The sequence below is a fragment of the Bacillus rossius genome (assembly GCF_032445375.1).
Source record: "Bacillus rossius redtenbacheri isolate Brsri chromosome 9 unlocalized genomic scaffold, Brsri_v3 Brsri_v3_scf9_2, whole genome shotgun sequence".
Classification (NCBI taxonomy): Eukaryota; Metazoa; Arthropoda; class Insecta; order Phasmatodea; family Bacillidae; genus Bacillus; species Bacillus rossius.
The window spans coordinates 33,892,670-33,913,865 of NW_026962013.1; the positions used below are offsets into that span (position 1 = coordinate 33,892,670).

The 21,196-nt window shown below is 36.3% G+C and overlaps 1 protein-coding gene across 1 annotated transcript; it reads left to right on the plus strand.

Annotated features, from left to right (window-relative positions):
- The first annotated feature begins 8,286 nt into the window (after positions 1-8,286).
- Positions 8,287-19,896, plus strand: LOC134542811 (uncharacterized). The gene is made up of 6 exons (XM_063387355.1): positions 8,287-8,712; positions 8,806-8,948; positions 12,305-12,919; positions 13,372-13,487; positions 17,054-17,193; positions 19,578-19,896. The coding sequence occupies exons 1-6, from the start codon at positions 8,679-8,681 to the stop codon at positions 19,736-19,738; spliced, it is 1,209 nt and encodes a 402-aa protein (XP_063243425.1). The 5' UTR covers positions 8,287-8,678; the 3' UTR covers positions 19,739-19,896.
- The last annotated feature ends 1,300 nt before the right edge of the window (positions 19,897-21,196 follow it).

Genomic DNA, 21,196 nt, shown 5'->3' on the forward strand with positions numbered 1-21,196 from the left:
CGTTGTCACGTCAAAAAGAGTGAGCGAGTCTTTCAGTACTCGCCAAAGATGTGTAACATCTAACCTCGGTAACAAGCAAATTCGTGTTTTCTCATGTTTGCAAAATACACTTATAACACGAAACATATAAACACGATATTTAACGTAGACATTGTGTTTTCAACTACAATTCTGGACGCGAATCACAAGTGGTTTGCGCACCTGCCGCTAGAATTCGCTGCCGGTGAAGCTACGTCGACTATGAATCATCCCTGCAAGACCGAAATTTATTTATGAAAACTATTTTAGATTACAATATTTTTTTATAAATAATGATTTTTTGCTAAGAAATTAATTTTATTAATCATAAACCAATGTTTGTACTGCTATAGACACCGACTATTAGCTGTACAGAAGATGTGCAACTGAAATAAAATACTTAATGTAACTGATCAATTGACACTCATAAAAATACAATTCTGAATTGCCAATCTGCTGCGACAAATCATTTAGACAAGAATACGACAGACCACTGAAGTAACTCTAGAAAGCCAATCTATGGTGCATGTTGACTGAAATGGTAACATACTGTCTGTATGATGTTTGTGTGGTATTAAACATGGGTGCATGTGGCAGCTTTATTTTTACATTTGCGTTTAATTTGCCTCAGAAGATAATCCCAATAAACCTGTTAGTATGAAGTAAAAACATTAATAAACAGAGAGGTCATAAGAGATGGAACACAGCAACACAAACACCATAGGTATTGGTGAAGGAACAGGCTTTGAGTTAGGAGTGGTCAGGAGATAGCAAGCTTTCCCATCGTTCCGCCCAAAAAACATTGCGGGAATGGTGCTCGACCACATCTGATGACGTTAAGTTAGGATTAATCAGAATCTCCGTTGTTGAATAGTCACTTACATTTTTAAAAAAATAAGTCATTTTAAGCTGTTTTCTCAGTGCAAATACTACACTTCAGCAAATTTTTTTGGGGCGTCTAACAAACATGGCGCAGACCAATATCTGAAAGGAAAAGAAAAAAAAAAGTTCACCCGGTTACCGTGTTATCATTCCGACTTTTCCACCGCCTGCTTGTAGTACGGATCCATCCCTGCATTTGCCTGAGGTGATATCCGAAGAACATCTAGGGAACCAGATCAGGATGTCTTGGCCAGGATACGAACCCAGTTCTCTGGCATGTGAGCGCCCGTGACTTGTCCCTGTGCCACAATTCGCTCCATAAAAATAATTAATATTTTTTTTTCCCCAACGATGAGGTTAAAACCAGCAGGCAATGGGAACAGGCGTCGGCAGAGAGGGATGCCTTACTCTCACGAGCTTGACGAAGGCTCGGTGGGAACAGTGCACCAGGAAGTACACGGTCTGCCGCTGCAAGTACCGCTCGTACGCCACCTGCAGGCTGTCGCTCACTATCTCCTCCACGACCTGCAGTACCGCCGAGTCCCTCTCTTCCTGCTGCAGGATCTCCTCCCTGCGGAACACCGAACACCGTCCCGGATGAAACACGCCAGATCTCGGCGAAGTCAGTGGGTTATTTTGGGTGTGGTGCGAGGTGGGACGTTAAACCTCCGGATCACAAACCACAAAAACAGTTTTATTTTTGTGTTGAGAATGATAATGTTACCGTTCAAACGTTTGTTGGTGTACATATTTTGATTACTAATATTCTTATTTTATTGTTTTTTTCCCCTCTCGAATCCCGTATCGAATAAATTTCTCTATCCGTCACTTGATCCATCTGACTTGTAGCCAGTGGCGTAGCCAGGATTTGTGTATAGGGGGTGTTAAGAAGCATGGCCCCCCCCCCCTTTTAAAGCCCGGGAAAATTTGGATTTTAAGGTGTAAAATAGTGCTATTTTAGCAGTGTTCGGTACTTAAATTTAAATATTGTAATGGTAAATTTTTTTATTAATTTTATGAAATTTGTTTTAGTGATGAATAAGAAATTAATTAAAGATTTGGTGCTAAGGGGGGGGGGGTTGAACCCCTAAACCCCCCCCCCCCCCCCTGGCTACGCCCCTGCTTGTAGCCATGCAGAGCCTTGCAATTAGCAAGCCCCACACCAGACATTTTTTTTTACGATCCTTATTTGTCTAGTCTTTATGTGAACAATAACAACTTTATTAATGGAAATACAAAACAAAATTTATTACATCTAATTTAAAGTGATTTAAAATGGTATCAATAGAGTTTTCATGATGTCATAAAGTAAATACCTTCAAAGATTTTTAATACCTCATTTAATGACGCGATTTCACAGGAATGTGATTGGTAGCATTAATAAAACTAATCAAAGCACAATTTTCTTTAAAACTATAAAAAAATTCTCAAGATAAATTAAAAATAATATAACTGTCGAGTTTTAAGTTCAAGGTTGGCTTGAAAACATTGTTTTCGAGAGTTTATTTTAAAAAATACTCCGGCTTTATTACTTCATTACGGTCTTTCATGTTCTATTCTGTACTCCCGAGGCTCCCGTTAAGGCCTTTATCCATGATATTAGAACTCTGAAAAAGCAAATGTCCTAGGCCCCGTAAAATCTAGTGTTGCCAAAGATCTTTACAGTCATCCAGTTGTCAGCTGCAATCAGTATACCTTCTACGTGCACACATGTAGGTACTAAAGAATTTTAAAAAAATTACCTAGTGTAGAATTTTGACACGAGGGTCGTAAGCGCTCACCATTTGGATTTTGGGAGGCCCCGAATCACATCCAAAGGAGTATCATCTGCGGCATTAATACTGCGCCGAGTAGTTGATCGATCAAGCTTACTTCTCCTTTTCGTTTTATTGATGGTAGTCTGCAAAAAATTAGAATGACTACTATTCAAGACACATCTAAACCCAATGATAATAGGTGTGCATATTTTGAAGCTCTATTTATTATTATGTTAACAGGTATTAATTGACTATTCTAACGCAGGTGTTTGCAGAATTTGGATTCACAAGATTAAGAGCAGCCCAAAGCAGTGACAAACACGTGTTTTCTTTATACTGTATATACTTACATATATACATATTTCAAAAGTGGCATTGTGTTTTGCATTTAATTTAGATACGTATACTACTTAGTTACAAATGTGTAACCTATTATCATTAACTGCACCAATTTTCAACATATGGCATAAATCATTATTAATTAACTGTGATATGACTGTGCAATACAATGTGCGATGTCTTATGTCATAAAAGAATACATTTTATCAATTAATATATTTATTGAATGCAGTGGCGGCTGGTGCCTTTTGAAAATGGGGGTTCACAGCATTAGGCTCTTTTTATAAAGAATCACCGAACCGAACCCCCCCCCCTCCCTTTTTAAGCGGGTGGTCCGGACGTGATCAAAAAGGCATACCGCAGAATAATATTTTGTGAAAGAAAACCTCTCCTTTACTTGATAAGTAATCACATCACATACTTCCTTGGCTGCAACAGTTCTATTTACATGAACATCTTCCACTTTTTTTTTTTTTTTTTTTTTTTTAGAATGCTGCTCTGGCACCGACATTTCAGTTCGCATTATTACTTTATTTTATCCATATTCTCTCTCTCTTTCATTCTCAAATGAAAGTCGAAAACTATCAACATGTTTCCTGACTTTATCGGCATCGATGCTCCTGTTTTGTAGGTGATTAAACAAAATGTCTACGTGCGGCATTATATTGTGAAAAACTGTCAGCCAAAATACAAACACTGGATCATTCAACATACGACGAATAGCTCCCGACTGATTGATTGTTGTTGACTGCTTGCATGACGACTCAATTTTTTTCATGCATTCAATCAGTTGTTTTCTGTACTCGTACACCGTGTTAACAGTAAGACTCTTAAAATTCCATCTTGTAGAAGAAGCACGAGGAATTCTCCTGCCAACAACCCCATCAAGAACAGCAAATCTCTGTGTGAGGCTAAAGAAGTTAGTTATATCACTCAAATTGGAAAAGAATACACGGACTTGGTTTTGGCTTGTAGATTGTGCCACTATTAAATTCAACTGATGCGCATAACAATGAACGTAATGCGCATACCTATATATAATTTTTTTGAATAATGGCCTGAACACCATTGTGATGCCCACTCATTACACTAGCCCCATCATAACTCTGTGATATCAATTTATCGGGTTTGTCAACAATACTTTCCAAAACAATGCGAATAAATTCTGCGATTGACGCAGCATCATGTCCTGGAGGATTTACAAACTGCCAGAATCGTTATACTGCTTGACCGTTAGGTAACACATAGCGAAAAACTATAACCAATTGGAATAAAGATGGTATGTCTGTCGTTTCGTCTGCAATCACTGAAACAAAACTTGCACATGAAATTTCTTTTTTGATGTATTCTTGGCAGACTTTAAGCATGCAATCTAGCAAATCGTTTTGGATTTATTTACAAGGCCCTTTGAAAACAGTTGCAATTGCAAGGTGTTCTTTCAAAGATTTGTCTAACTCTGCTGAAAAATTAACTAACCCTCTAAAAATTCCAGGATTAGCAGATTCTTGTGTCTCGTCGTGACCTCGCAGCGCGAGTTCAAGCGCCCCGCAAATGTTTATACAATCTATAATTTTAGACAAGACATAACGAATTTTTGTAACTTGCTCGTTTATATGTTGTTTAATGTTCAAACGGTAGGCACAATCAAGTTGTTGGCGAATGTCTAATTTCCCCAAAAGATGAAACTCCCGGACAGAATTCAAATGTGTTTCTGCACTCTCATGCTTCTTTATTTTTTGACTTAAGTGAGACAAATCTGAGACGCCAAAACTTACAGAACTAGATTCACCACTTCGTTTCGCGAAGAGCAGGCAGGTAAAACAATAGAGCCGGTTGGTTTCTTCGCATCCACAGATCCACGAGTTTTTCTCGTAAATGTCCTGCTTAAATTCTCTCCTGAACTCCCTATTTTTTGACTTAGTCACTTGCACTATAGTAATTTTAGGCATTGGCCTGCCTGCTTGTTTTATTTAGATTTTCCTTTCCAATGACAAATTAGAGAAAACCAGTGTTTTTATGTCCGAGACTGTTAACTTACTCAAGGCCATAACGAGTAACTTAACTTAGTAGTTAAAACAAACTTTTTAAACGTCGCACTAAACGCACTAAAGAAGAACAATAACACGTGACAAACAGCGCCGTTATCATTCTCGAAGAGCGAGCCAAAATGGGAGAAACAGGACAAGAAATGTCGCGCCGCGCACAGGATAGTGTTGCGCACGCCTGGACTGTGCTCCTGGGCTGGCTTATGGGGAGCTACCCCCACCACGTCGCTCCGAGCCAAGCGGCGCGCCGTCGCCCGCCTAGCCACCATCGCACGTGCGATCCCAGCAAACAAAGCAGCGGCAAGCTGCGCTTACTCTACAGCGGCGGTTTTGGAAAATATTGCTAATGGTTATAAGACCAAATGGGTTGCATTTATTTATTATTCGATGTGTATGATATTTAAGTATTACAGTAGGCGCCTATTTAAATGAGGTGAGGGGGTTCACGTGCGAGTGTGCTCTAATGCAATAACCGCCACTGATTGAATGCAACCATCTAAACAGACTCTCATAAATGGTGGGCATATATAGAAATATCAGTCGAGCACAAAATTAAACCATAAGCCTATACTTATTATATTATTTTGAAAATTTACTAAATGTCATGACACACGTGTATGCAATTTATTACAGTTTTTTTTTACTTATGTAAATTAAACATCCACAAACACCTGTTGGATTCTGCTGAAGCAAGTCTGTATCAAATGACAGCTTTCAGTGGCATGGTGACAGGATGATGCCAAATACAGCAAAGATTCACAAAGTGAAGAGCTGATTCAGCACGAAAAAAAAATTATTGTACTGTACTTTGCAATGATTTAAATGGAGTAGTATGCAAGTTCATTTCTATTTATGTACCTCAGACCAACATTAGATATGCAGAATTGCATTGACCATAAAGACGTGCGCAGTAGGTACAAGCAATAGCAGCTACCAAAAGTGGTATTAAAATTTGGCTGAAGGCTTCTGAAGTTCGTTATAGTTAATAATTATCCTTAAAAAAAAAGATTATATATGGCAGGTGTCCGACTGTTGGCTTCGTGGCTAGAGCTCCTCATGCTAGACACCCGGCCGGATCTAGGATTTTTCACATCTGAAAAATTTCCTTTGAGGGTCCAGGTAGGTGTCACCTTCATACTGCGGAAAGCAATGGTAACCACTGCAGAATCATCTTGTCATAAAACCCCAAGGACCCATCAAAATAAAAGTTTTTTATCATCACGTAAAATTGTGCAAGCTCGTTAAAATATAGAGTAACACGTGTTTAACATAAAAACTCTTGTAAACTTTTGATGACAAATTAATTTTCTCAAGTGTACAAGATATTTACTTGCAAACAACATAAAATGTTTGGTTATTGACAATCAATTACATACTGCTACAAAATTTGGCATATTTTGTAATTTTCTTCCTACCTTAAAAGTTAGGTAGGTTACAATTACAAGTTTTCTTATGAATCACCTCGACAGATGTTTTGGCCTAGTTTAGTTAAAAAAAAAAAATACTGATGAACTAAAATCATTAAAAAAAACTTTATGCCATAACTAAACTCAATAAATGAGATTATGTTGCTAAATTGTGCTATTTACAGGTATCGTTATGTCGCCAAATCTTGTTGTAAGTTTGCCAACTACTGCACTTACCGCACACAAACTTTTACTGTTTAGAGACTTTTTTACACAATCTATGTGTAACATCTATTTCGTAGAAAAAAAATTGTGTTTACAAGTTCTTATTTCTTACAGTGATTATTAACAAGACTTGTCCTTTTATGAAATGGGTCCTAGGTTCTTTGGGGGTCACCTGCTCAGACACGAGTATCAAGCACGCAATCATATTCATCACCATGTTATGTGGAAATTAAGAGTTTTAAAATAAAACAGTAGGTTGTTTGTTAAATATTATTAGTTCATCTTCTCCCAAATATCATAAAACATGAACATCATTCGTTTATTGGAATAACCACTTAGGGCCGGTTTCACCAACGTAGTTTAAGCAAATTAATCTCGATTAGTTTCAATATAAACTCGTTTAGTCGATTGTGCGTTTCACCACATGCGTAATCTCGATTTTCCAGAGTAAAGCGAGATTTTATATTAACTGGCCAAGTTCTTCCAGTTTGCGCAGCTAATCTCGCTTAACATATGTAAACAAATGGCTCGAGTAGCTTACAATGTTATATTTGAAGAAGAAGATTCGGACGAAGAAAAAAAAAGGCCACTGCAACCAAAACAATCAGCATGAATGCCATAAAATACCTTACCTGTGCATAACGTTTCAATTCGGTTGTCGGCATGTATCTTTCTCGTCAGTTTCTCCCACGACGATTTCAGCTGGTCTGGCATTCGGTGGTATTGATTGCAAATCGAATTGAATTCGGCCGCAATAATCTCCCATTCTTTCGCCTTCTGCTTTGTGTGACAGCATCTGTACGACGATTTTCAATCACAGAGAAGTGTTCCGTTACCTGATCTAATAAAACTGTCTTCTCATGTGGCGAAATATTTCGACTTCTTTGTCGCTTTTCTTTAATTGCAGCTGAAACTGCACCATTGCCAATCATGTTTAAATGCGATATGACAATTTCCACGGTATTACTAATTTTTCAAAAAAATAAAAACAAGTTTTTTTTTAGGTTGATGCGGCCACCATAAATTACGCTCGAACAAAAGCTGCATCTACAAGAGGGAAAAAAATACATATTCGGGTATCTCCGACAGATATTAGGGTATAATCGCTAGGTAATGGGTGTTTTTATGTGGAAGGCATTTATAAATCGAGTTTTGGAAATCTCGATTAATTTAAACTTATGTAACGATGGTGAAACACACGTCGGAATTAAACTTACGATTATTCTTCATCTAGTTTTGTAAATCTCGTTTTGTAACAAAATTAAACCTGCTTGGTGAAACCGGCCCTTAGAGATATAACTCAGATAAAGCAACCAATTGCTTTTGACTTCCCATTTTCAAAGAACACGTGGGTTCACTTTATCATAGTAGAGAAGCAAATACAGTCTTGGAAAAAAATTACCTTATTATCTCCCATATGAGAAAAAAAATGAAAACTTGGAACACAAAACACTTGAAAATTACATGAAGTTTTAACAAACATTCATTTCATATATTACTAATTAATTATTTCTAACACAAAATCTCTCGTACAAATGCGACAAATCAAACAAAATAGCGGTTTAACTGTGGCCAACCCAATAACTCTAAATCAATCGTAGACGCTAATCTGTGGTTATAATAGAAAATTTTCCATTGTTTTAGTTATAACATATAAAAATTCAAATAGTACAGCATGAATCGATTCTAAAATAATCCATTATTTTTTAAGGTTCTACTTGAGTGTAAACCAAATTAAAATGTTTTTTATTAATTTTAACCTGATGTTTGGCTACCTTGTACCCAAATGTTTATTGTTGACATTATTTTTAGGGAAGGAGGTAATCTGTATTTTTCTTGGTTGTGCCAAATAAAGTTTGATTTGAAGACAACTAATGAAACAATAATACCAACTATTTTGAAATGCTAATAAGTACGAATTATGACTGCAAGTGAACGTTTTATTTATGCAAAGCCTCGTTTGTGTCAACTTATCGCAAGAAAATTTCGGAAAATAATTATTTGTAATGACTACGATAAAGGAAATTCTTTACGGCACACGTAATATATTGATTTATTACTTCGTATGAAATATTCTAAGATTGTTTTAACTTTTGCTTTAATGTTAACATAACCTCTAATAATTTTTTGCAGAGCCAGTTTTCAGAAGAAACTTCATACAAGAAAATATGAAACACCTGCGAGACATGCAGAATTTTCATTCAAATAAACTTGCTGGGATTCCGACTGAGAGATCAAACAATGTGCGATGCCAGTCCAGTAAGCCTAGATCAAAGGTATATAGGTTTGTTATACTAGTTTAGCTGATAGAAATATAACATAATGAGAAACAGTTTAAGAAGGTTGGCACAGAGTGCTGCAGAAGGTTACAATTAATATGAACAGGGACGAATCTGTGCTTTTGTTCGCCTGGGGCAGAAATTATGATTAGCCCCCTCCCCCTTTTTTTCCCTCAAACACACAGCACCAAAGGTACCAGACATTGTTTCTTTTGCATATGTGTACACTAAATGTATTATTTTAGGTTAGAATTAATGAAACCCTTTGTACTTATGAGTGTTTAAGTGGGGAGTAGTCTAGATCCTGATATAATAACAATATTGATGACATCAAAAACATAGCGGTGCTGACATCATTACCACCCCTACATTCTTACGGGAAAAGCAGGGGAATATGGGTGTTCTGAGCAAGGAGCATTCACATACTTGTTATGCACATATTACGTTTATTTACTGAACTAACTTTTGGGTATTTTTTTTTTTACTTCAGCTCTCCTTATTCAAGTGTAGAACATGATACAGAAGAGATAATTTTTTTATTTTTTTACTATGATTTAAACATCTCGGGTATAGTATCTATCCCAGTGCACTCATCCAAATGTCTGTCGGGATCTTTTGCAACCGTGAGTAGCAGGCTCTGGAATAAATTAGACCAAGCGACAAGGCAAACAAAAAATCTAGCATCCTTTAAGTACAGGCTGAAAAAACATCTTTGTAACAACTGCTTACCATGACCACTTCACTGCTACCCTACTGCTTGATTCTGTGTGTGAATGTGCGAGTGACTGGTTTTAATGTAGTAGCACCTAATGTTTTTTTTCTTTTTTTTTTTTTTCGGTTTTGATACTTTTTGCTGTATGTTTAATTACTTTCCTTTTTATGTATGTCTATGCTTAGTTTTTAATTACTTTATAATTAGTTATGGTTGAATCTTTTGTAATAGTTAATATTTGAACATTAAGTTAAAATTTTAATTTGTTCTCTTAATATTTAGTCTATGTCATGCTTAGTTTTTAATATTCAAATCTTTGATGTAATTGCAGAAAAGTGGTTAAGTGTAAGAGAAGGCCTTAACTTCGCCACCAATAAAGACGATAAACAAACAAACAAACAATAAAGTATACTTCAGCCCTACCTATTCTATTAGGCCTATAGAACATGATACCGTAAATATGTTCCGTAGTCTAATTTTCTCAACATCTTGTGCAAAAGAAGCATGTGAATCTTCACCCATTCCGACACTTGTACGGTAAGAACATACAGGTTGTAATTACTTCAGGACTGCTTTTTGATGACTTCATCAATATAGCTACCATATCGGCATGTAAACGTACATATTTTTTTTTTTATTAGCTGATGTACCTTCATCAATATTTTCACTTTGTTTTTATTTTTATCACTTCAACAATTGCTAAAGTAACCCATAGGAAAATGGCCATTTTTACATTACCTAATATGGTTCGCCTAACCAAAGAAAAAATGTCACCTGACATCACAAGTGAAACACATACGATACACCTCTCACGTTACACAGCAAACAAAATGTGCAATAAACAACTACAAATCACAAACATTTAAAAGCCATAATAAATCACTTACCTTTTTAGGATTTATGGCAATTGTTTACTGTCAATATTTCTCTTTATCTATTAAATTTACACCAAAAAATTTTTCCATTTCTCCATTTAATTCATTCTATATTCCAAACATTAAATATCTAAAATCACAAACACAAATTCTCTCTTTACCATTATATTAATTTAATATAAATAAACATGGCTTTGCTCTTCTCTTGTGACCACTACACTCATTACCACACATAGGCAGTAAATTTCTTACAACCTACTAAATACTTATTGTGTATTTATTCACTTTATAGAGATATTCCATGCCACTTATTACTTCACTCCTACTCTTACCTTGACCACGACTATTGCTCCAAAACTCACACTATTATTTGTATTTATTTTCTTGATGTTATTTTGTCTTTCACTGCTTACCGTACAACAAATACTTTTTCTAATTCATGATTCCTAGAACATTCGTTTCACATCATGTCATCCCTATAAAGCACTCCAATTGCATTAACTTCCTATTCTTTAGAATGTATTCACTAATCTAAGTTTCTGCTGTTATCAGAGCAGATATTAGGGAGTTTGGGGAGTATTGACAGATGTTCCGCAACGTAAACCGCTTCGTCTTCTAGAGACTTCTGGAAGGTGATATCGTCGCCACCACGCCTCTCCTTCATCAATTAATACCTTCCTGTTTCCCTTTTGTGTCATTTCTAAACGAGACTTATTTGCTCCAGAATCGGACCATTTTTGCACTTCTTACGTAATTGTGCATCATTTGCCTTTAGTCTGTATCCGTGTTTGCAGTGCACATCTTAGAGGACCTTTTTGAAGCTGAATTTCATACACTACCTATGACTATCCATGCTAATATAATCATAATTTTTGATAATCATCAATTTTAAATCTCTAAGAATTTAAAAAAAAATTTTATTTGATATTTTAGCCCGGAGTCAACTTTTCCAGCAAAGCCAGATCACTTTTCAATATGGTGAAAATTGGGTTGAGTAAATATTTTGTTAGCTTATCTAAATAATGTAATTTTCTTTCAAAACTAAATTCACTCAAATTTTGTAATTCATGTTTTTTTTTAATAGAAATACTATTGAGTAAATTTCAGTTTTATCAGACTATTTAACTTAAAGGATTGGCTTGTTATTTGGTTTTTTATTTAGTTGTAAAATAGGGTAATAGTGTCTTTGTGTTGGTGTGCTGACTCAGTACTAAATCATTTTGTCATCTCTACATACGTCATCACAGTCCATTACATTTAATCTTTATTTGTGTTTGAACAGTAGTTCAAAGCTAACAGAATTCTGTGTGCACTTTCGTGAGGTACCATTACAGAAAACATGACGTCTTTACGAGAGGTGTGTCACATCATCAACTACATTTCTTTCATATTGCCCATCATTGCATATCTACTAATTATGTAAGTATGTATGAAAAACTTACACATGCAACCTTTGTGGCTCAGTGTTAAGAGATCCTGGCTGGTGAGCCAAAGTCCCAGGTTCAATTCCCAGCCTGGTTAGATTTTTCACTTGTGGAAAGTTTCCTTCCCCCTTTGAGGACTAGGTGTTGTCTTTTCACTTCCATGCTGCGGAAGGCTATGGCAGAACACTGCAGAATCATTTTGCCTTGTCTGTCCTAGCCATGTCATCCCTATCTCCTAGCTGTGATGACTGTGGTTTCAAGCCAACCTCCGGGTTGTTCACCCTGTAATCATGAAGACTCACTTTGGAAGTAATGTATTTTTAATCATTTTAATAATTACAGAGCTCACAGCCTAGAGGCAGAGATCAGACGGCTCGAACCTCAACGAATAGAAATGATAGACCAGCAACCTCAGTCGGTCCAAATGTTGCAAAAAAACAGCTTGATGTGAAGGCAACGTGTAGAAGAAGTGCGGGTACCTTGCCCGTCAATCGTGCCAAAAGTCCAGCTGCAAAATGTGTGCCTCAAATCGAGAATATAATTTTAAGTCGTAAGCTGGAGCCGTTCAGAACTAACCGTCAGGGTGGTAGCTTGGTCAAGTGTGCCAGCTGCAAGAACTTGGTTGCTGGAAAGGAAAGAGATCATGAAGCAGTCTCTCTGACCCGTGCCACAACTTACAAGGATGGCTCAAGCCAGACACTGGATACGCACAGTGTAGAAGAGATTTACAAGGAAGGGGTGGTAGTTTATTCATCGTTCTGCACGTTGACAAAGGAGAGGCTAGCTCTAGAAAAGCCTACCCGCGTAGACTCTGCTATTCAGACTGATAAAGATCACAGTTCTGTGGGCGTTTGTGTAAATTCTCAAGATTTTCCCACCGATCAGAACCCCACCGATCCCGTTGATCAGATCAACATTCAGGAAATTATCAAAGATGATTGCAAGGAAAATATACAGGTGAGTTCAAATTTTATTCTGTCACATATCTTCCTTTTAAGATTGTCATTAAGTTAAACTATGGTTTAAGTAGGTTAATAATCAGCTACTGTGTTGTAGTACTTCTTTTGTATGGTCTTTCTTCTTCCGGTAAAAAAATTACCATTTGCACTCTCTTCTAGTCTTCATCTTCCCTGCTGTACCGGCTATCACGTGTTTCTAGTGCCCGTATTGTGTTTAAATTCATTAGTGTTGAAAGGCTATGATTATCAGGTAGATAATGATGTAAAAATGCAAAACTCTTTAAAGAGAAATGTTATGAGACTTCAATTTATATTCCTTTACATCCTGCTAAATTTTTAAAGTTTGTTGAAGCATTTAAAAAGCAGTGCATAGTGATTGTTGTCCAGTGTTGAGCAATTGCTTGGTCCAATAATTAAGTTATGTAGACCATGAAACTATTTTTTTTTAAGGATCATCGTGGTGTTACTGTGAACAGTAGAAAGAGCAGTGCCAAACAGAAAAGCTTGTCAACTCCAAAAGACTCTTCGAAACCACCTGCTTCTTACCGGAAAGGAGTAGTGCCAAGGTTGGTTTGATAGGTGTGACGAAAATGTTGCTTGGTTGTAAGGTACTGATGTAAAGAACAATTAACAAATTATGAGTATTACAATGTTTTGAAATTAATTTAACTTGACATATTTTTAAAACGTGTGCGAGTCTTTCATAATCGCCAGTGATATGAAAACTTCTAACGTGAGTACGAGCAATTCATGTGTTCTCATGTTCCAAATAAACTTATAATACAAAACTCAGAAACCAAATTTAATGTAGAATTCTTAAAAATAATGCAAAGCGTGATATAATATGATTTATATTCAATTTAAGAAAAAAAACTGTACAAATTTTTTCCTCTTTTCGAAACTATAATCTATAATTCTGTTTAACAAGATAGTACTACTGATTTATCAAGGGTAGCTGAACTAAAAGAGTACTGAACGCATCTCATGTAAATACTTCAGAGCTGAACATGTGATATTTCCTCGTAGACATGTGTTTTTGATGTTGTACTTCTTTAGCTATATTGAGGGTAATTTTTTGTATGCACCAGAAATTCAATGAAATAAGCACGCATTATACAACAGAAATTTGACAGGTTGAAAGTTCAGTTTGCATGCATGCAGAAACTGCTATAGCCCTGAGCCAAAGTGAAGATGGAGGACCCACATGTGGCAAAATGCACCCGTGCATGTTTCACGAACACCAGGGAAGTACTAAGTGTATTGGTGTGCCAAAGTAAATGTTATGATAGTTAAACTATCCTGGAATTAATTTTGTTAACTTGAATGGTCATAAGAAAATATAATAGCGACTTTAAAAATACCTGTCATTTATTAGCCAGAAAATTTTTATTGGGACGAACATGGCGTCAAAGAGATTTAACATTGTGTTGGTTCTCTAAGGTATTGTGAACATGGTGCTATCTTGCAGGTATTAATCAAACTGAAAGTTGCAGTCCAATAGACCCTGGCTTTGGACTTGATTTTCAACAAGGAATTTCATTAAAATACTGCTCACTTTTTTAAACAGTTAATTCATTAAACAGTTAATACTTTATTTTCCACACACACAAGAACTTATATATCTATGGCATTACCAAAATATTAACTTGCAACATTTTAAAACACATATTAAACTAAGTATTTGTTTGTAAATTTGTTTTTGCTTAAATGACTGAAATCTGTCTAAATACTTCCTACAAACAAATCTTAACCATATTGAGCTGATTCAACCTTATTATTTTATATTATTAAATTATGTTATTTAAAAAAAAGTAAAAAAAAAAAATTCCTAGTGGCGAGATTTCAACCCATCCCTTCATGTTAACAAGCTTGTGATCTACCACTAAGCTATCAGGACAATTTTAGTTTAATGCCATTTTGCTAACTTATTTTAAAACTTGGGAATACTTTTTGCTGTGACTATTTTACTTTACCAAATATATTCCATGGTATTTTCTATATCATTAAGTTTCATTTGGTACACCAATACATTTGTTATGAACGCTAATTTTTACAAAATTGACTATATACAGGTTTATGTTGCTACACACGGGCCTGCCTCGCATCTTTGTACCACATTTCCATTCATCGATTTCTGTTCCATTTTCACAAAACTACGCCTACCCAACGCCTTATATAAGAGCTAAGATGTTTACACATCAAAAACCATCTTAATTAAATCACCCATTTTAGTGAAATAAAATATTAAATTTTTTCAAATATGCATGCTGCAGTATATGCAAAGTGTTATTAAAGTATGTTTGAAACATAAGGATTTTGATTGACCATTTTTGAAAGCCCTGCAATAATTTTATTTTAGTATGCTTCATAATTACATATTTTTGGGTATACTGACTTATTTGGAAACATTAATCATGAGAAATTTTTACACTATTATAAATGCACTATTCTTCTTTCATTGCAAGCTATTTTATTTATTTATTAATTTATTTATTTTTACTTTATTAGATCAGCCTGTTCCAGTGGTAGCCAATAAATGAATATATACAGTGGCGTAGCCAGGATTTGTGTATGGGGGGTGTTAAGAAGCATTGCCTCACCCCCCACCCCCCACCCAATGTATTAAAGCGGGGGGTCCGGGGGTCCACCCCCGGGAAAATTTGGATTGTAAGGTGTAAAATAGTGCTATTTTAGCAGTTTTTGGTACTTAAATTTAAATATTGTAATGGTAAATTTTTTTTATTAATTTAATATGAAATTTATTGGAGTGATGAATAAGAAATTAATTAAAGATTTGGTGCTAGGGGGGGGGGGGGGGGTTTGAACCCCTAAAACCCCCCCCTGGCTACGCCCCTGAATATATATATATATATATATATATATATATATATATATATATATATATATATATATATATTTAAGACCTTAAAAACTTTCAAGAAACCACAGTGGAAAATAAATTATAAAATCTAAAAAAAAAGGAGTGTAATAGTGTAATTTTATTACGTAGGAACACAGAAAAATGTATAAAAATCTAACCACATACTTAGTACAAATCAAGAATAATTTAACGCACAACCATGTTACATGAAAAAAGATTCCATCACACCAGTATGTTTTCTCTAATACACTGCCACAAGAAACAATGCTATTAAAAATATGAAAACATTTAACAGACAGAGAAGTATTTTATTTAAGAACCAATATTTATACAATATCAATGAAATAAAGTAATGTTTTACGGTGGCTGATGCTTATGTCTTAGGTATATTGTATAAATTTAATTCTACATAATTATTTTATGTATAAATACAATAAAAAAATAACAATTGTAAAAATAGTATAAACTAAACGTAAGAAAACTTTGAGACTAATTTTTAAGTAGCTATTATTTTGTTGCATATGTATATTTCATTTCTCAATGTGTCACTTTGATTTTTAGTTTGTTTTCATATATGTAAGAAGTAAATAAAACACTGATTCATAAATGCAAATGAAGTGTTCCCTAGCCTTATGGTACCTACCTACAAAATTTAAAGGCTTTACGGAATACATAAATAAATGTTTCTACTACTGTATACGTTTGTAAACCTGTTGAATTTCCAATTTGTTTATGTATTTCAGAAATACGTACATACTGTGTGTGTGTGTTGACAAAGCCTACAGCCATTGGCGTAGCTGTGTTCATAAAGTTGTGGGGGACAAATAATGATTTTGATGTCATGTAAACCCATTCCCCTCTTACTAAGACGGGGGGGGGTCTGGGGTTCCTCCACCGGAAAATTTTAATTTTAAAAGTGCAAAATAGCGCTTTTTAAGCAGTTTTTGTATCCAACCATTGGATACATCGATGTTAAAATTATTATTGTTTCCTTAAGATAAAATTTGAGTGAAGAAATTACAAATAAAGTTGGGCAGAATAATGTTATAAAATAAAAATATCACGGCCTAGAAATTTGGGGGGACAGTCCCCTCCACCCAAAAAGTTCAGGGGGACACGTCCCCCCTGTCCCCCCTGGTTCCTACGCCCCTGCCTACATCCTAGAACGTCAGTTTCTGATCATGGATCAGCAGGAGGTTGGAGGTTGGAGGCTGGAAGTGTGAGGATGGGCGGTGGTGGTGGTTGCTGCAGGTACCTGCGAGAGCGCCAGCAGCAGTGGCAGAAAGCCATCGAAGAGGAGCTCGCCAACACGCCCGACCCGAGCTGCCCCCCGGGCCACGTCCTGCTCCCAGAGGAGGAGCGCAAGCAGACGCTAGCCATGATCAACAGAGGTGAGCGTGCTCCAGTCAAGTTCAGCAGGAGTTGGGTGATTTTTTTTTGTACCTATAAAGGCCGTCTACAATTATTGCAGTGTCCGACGGACTGATCACCAATCAGCCCACATGACCCTTCGACATTGTGGGCGGTGTGGGCGATGGTCCGGAACACATTGATCAACATGAAATTATCTTTGAAAGATTTGTGCAATGGGAGTGCATGACTTGATGTAAGCTTTTGGACATACGGCATTGCTAAGCACATGTATGTATGTCTGTAGAAGAAAACTACAAAAAAACACAAATGACAAAAACACAAATTAATTAATTTTTTTTTCGTTCTCTTCTGTTTTTCGAAAACTATTATGTTTGTTTCGTCTTATCATTTTGCAGTGTTTTTGTCTCCTTTCAACTGTTGTGCTGAATTTTTTGGGTTCGGTATTTTAGTGCTGTCATCATTTGTGGGTTTTTTTTCGTCTGTTAGTCAATTTTTCTTTGTTTTCTTTGTTTGTTGACCATATTCCTGTTGTGGAGTATTGTGTGGCGTTTATATCCTGACAACAGCAATTTTTTTGCTTAATTTGTGTTTTTGTCATTTGTGTTTTTTTATAGTTTTCTTCTACAGACATACATGGGCTTAGCAATGGCGTATGTCCAAAAGCTTACATCAAGTGATCAACTTGAACATTTAGTCCCAATCTGTGTCATTTGGTAGCATAGAAGAACACTCGAGATATTTACTGTTTCCATTTTTCCTGTTTTAAAAAGGATAAACAGAAAATAAAGGACGGTGTGGTAGGAACCTAAGAACAAAATATCAGTGCTGTCCATTTGTGATCTGTGTTTTTCAAAGGCCGAACAGATGAATTCATTTATTAAATTGTACTTTTGCCTTACAGAATAAAAAAATATATATTATTGAACTCCCACAACTTTCACAAGTTAACTGAATATTCAAAACTTAGCATGCGTACTCATTTACAAAGCATGAAAACAAAAACCAACAGTTATTTTGGCACCCTATATTTACTTTATCAATCAGCAGATTCGGACATCGGACATCGCAGTTATAGACAGTGCAGTTTTCTGTGCGAAAGTGTGACGTCATTCACATTAGGATATGAGCACGGACCGCCCACAGGTTCAGCTGTTAAGAAACATGGAGTACTTACTTAGTAGACACTGGACTCACAGCACTGCGACACGCTCCAGGTTTGGAGTTGGCTGGTTGCCCTCCACTGCCACTGACATCATGTGCTGTCCATTGATGTAAGGCATGCCACAAATGCCTGGCCGGATTACAAGGGTCTTCGCTACCCCTCTCCCCCTTCCGCGCGTTGCCTGCCTCGGCGCCATTATCAATCGCTGAGAGGCCTTGGGAATTCCGCGGGTCGCCGCATTAAGTGGCATGAGCGAGTGACGCTGTTCTCTATGCGTCGGGTCGGCCCGGTATGACGTGACTCATCACAGCTGCTCTCGTCGGTTCGAGAAGGACGCCACACACTACTTAAGCAGCGATGCCAGCCTCTGTGGGAGTTCCGAGCGAAGGGAAGTAATACATCTGCGAAGAGGGTGAGAGACCCCCGCCCTGAGAGTGGCGCGATATGGAGTTCGACTGGATCGTGAGAGTGCAGTGACTGAGTGGCGTGAGACTGTGTGTGGATAGGTGCAAGGTAAGGGGTGAACCACTGTTGAGCCTAGCTCCAGTGAGGAGTGCGAACCGCGGAACTCGACAGACACTGAGTGACTTGAGGATAAACATTATTTTTTAATTTAAGTGCCAGTGATTTGTGATCGGACATTTTAAAGTACAATTATTTATTATTAATATAAATATTAGTAATCAATAAAACTGTAATAAAACTTAATTGGACTATCCCTTACGAACCCAGTTCTCCCCACAATATAAATCTTAACAACAACAATAATAATAATAATAAAAAGTGACTTGGCAGTAGGGATGTGCCTGATGGTTTGGAATGTATTCAAGTGTTGTAATTTTAATTGAATCAGAATAGTGCAAAAGTCATGAAATTTACAGATTCGTTCTGATGTATTTCCCATAACACACATGTCTTTTATGTAAATCTTGCTGTTGTAATCTCTTGTGCACTGCATGTTAGGGTAATAAATGCTCACTTTCCCTTCGGTCCTATTTCATATGTTGAACTTCCTGTCATATTTTTTAACATGTTAGACTCTTGTCACTGAGAAAAATCAGTTTTAATTTGCCAATTCTGTTATTATTGCAGCAACAGATCATAATCGGAACTGGTGAATTTCTGATCAGTGGTTTGAATCGGAGCCAGTTTTCAAATAATCTGCACATTCCTACTTGAAAGCAATAAACATGAAGTTTCATGAAGCATATGACTACATTACACATTTTGTTTTTGCAGATTACGCCCGCATGGTGCAGGAACTGAACATGATGCCGGTGCGAACGGATACGCTACGAACGCGCCAGAGGAAAATTGAACTTGAGCAAAAGCTAACAAAGTTGGAAGAAGCCAGCAAAGTGTTTTCTCGACCGAAAGTTTTTGTCAAAGTTGGGGAGTAAGAGGACCGTGCCTCATGATGGGAATGTGCCATTAAACAGCAGTTTTTGCTGTATGTGATATTCGTACTAAGATAAAATGATAGATCATATTAAATTTTAATATTTTAATTTATTAAGTAAATAACTAAAAAATAAATTTTCAACTAGCTTAAGCTTTATGCTGTGTATTTGTGACAGATAAACCTATCACTTCGTGCGTGATGGTTTTGTATTTTTTCAAATAATAATAGTAGTTTGAAAAAAACTGATTTTTTTAATGAAAGTGTTGAGCATTTATTTTATTCATTCTTACAAAGTCAGTCAGAAAATTTCAACCAAGTGCAGGCAGAATATTAATTAATACCTAGACATCTGATGGGAATGGCTACCAGAATGTTACAATCTCAGCTGCCACTTTTGACTAAAATTCATTGGTAACATTAAAGTATATGGTGCAGTGGAAATACACTTTAATAGCATCCCAGGGGAGCAGAGTTTGAATCCTGGTTTGGCCATCCTGATATCACCCCAGGCAAATGCTGGGAGGTTCCTTTCCCAGTTTCCTTGAACTGTTTTATCGACTTTATCCGTCTCTAATGACCTTGTTGCCCACAAAATGTTAAGCCAAAATATAAATCATTAATTGGTAATCCCAGATTGTGAATATTCTTTTCAAATATACAACTGATAAATTTGGTTTCTACAAGTTCTCTTCAGTAGTAATGAACACTCATTTTTTGAAATATGCACAGTATTAAAAAAAAAAAAAAGTTATGTTTAGCTATATACAGAATGAGTCCGAATTTTACTGACAAACTTGGGCTGCAGGTTCATCACAACAAAATAAGTCAAAAACTTCTATTATAAATTATGGTTCTAAAGTGCTTCCAAAGGCTGGTCTATATATTTGAAGTTGGGGGTAAAAAAAATTATATTAAAAAAAAAAAAGATTGAACCTACTTCAGGCCAGGTGTGAGGTGCAACTTGGAGCAGATTATTTTATTTTTTTGTTATTGCTCCAGTTTTCGGTGATAAGGGTGGGGGGGGGGGGGGGGGGGAGGATCACCTCACCCCTCCCATAAGATCACCTCTGTGTACAAACTTTTGAGTTGACAATGGTTTTGATTTTGAATTCTAGACCATGAAGCGAAAAACTATGAAAAATATTTCCGGAATTTTAACCATGGTAATGGTTGATTTCTTCAAATCTACCCTTTTTTTTAAAGGGAAAAAAACCTAGTCCAAGGCATCACGAATGAATACAAGCAAACTAGTAAAACCTTCCTACAAAACCTTATGTAGACACTAAATTGTTCACCTGACAGAGGCAATACATAATTATTAAGTAGGTGAAAGAAATGTTGCATGGCGACTGATACAATGCAGTTGTCGGTGTGAGCTAGGATTTTCCATCTTACTTCTTTCACACAGCCAGTCACAACATTCCAATTGTTTCTTTCATTGCATGGTTTTCAAGGC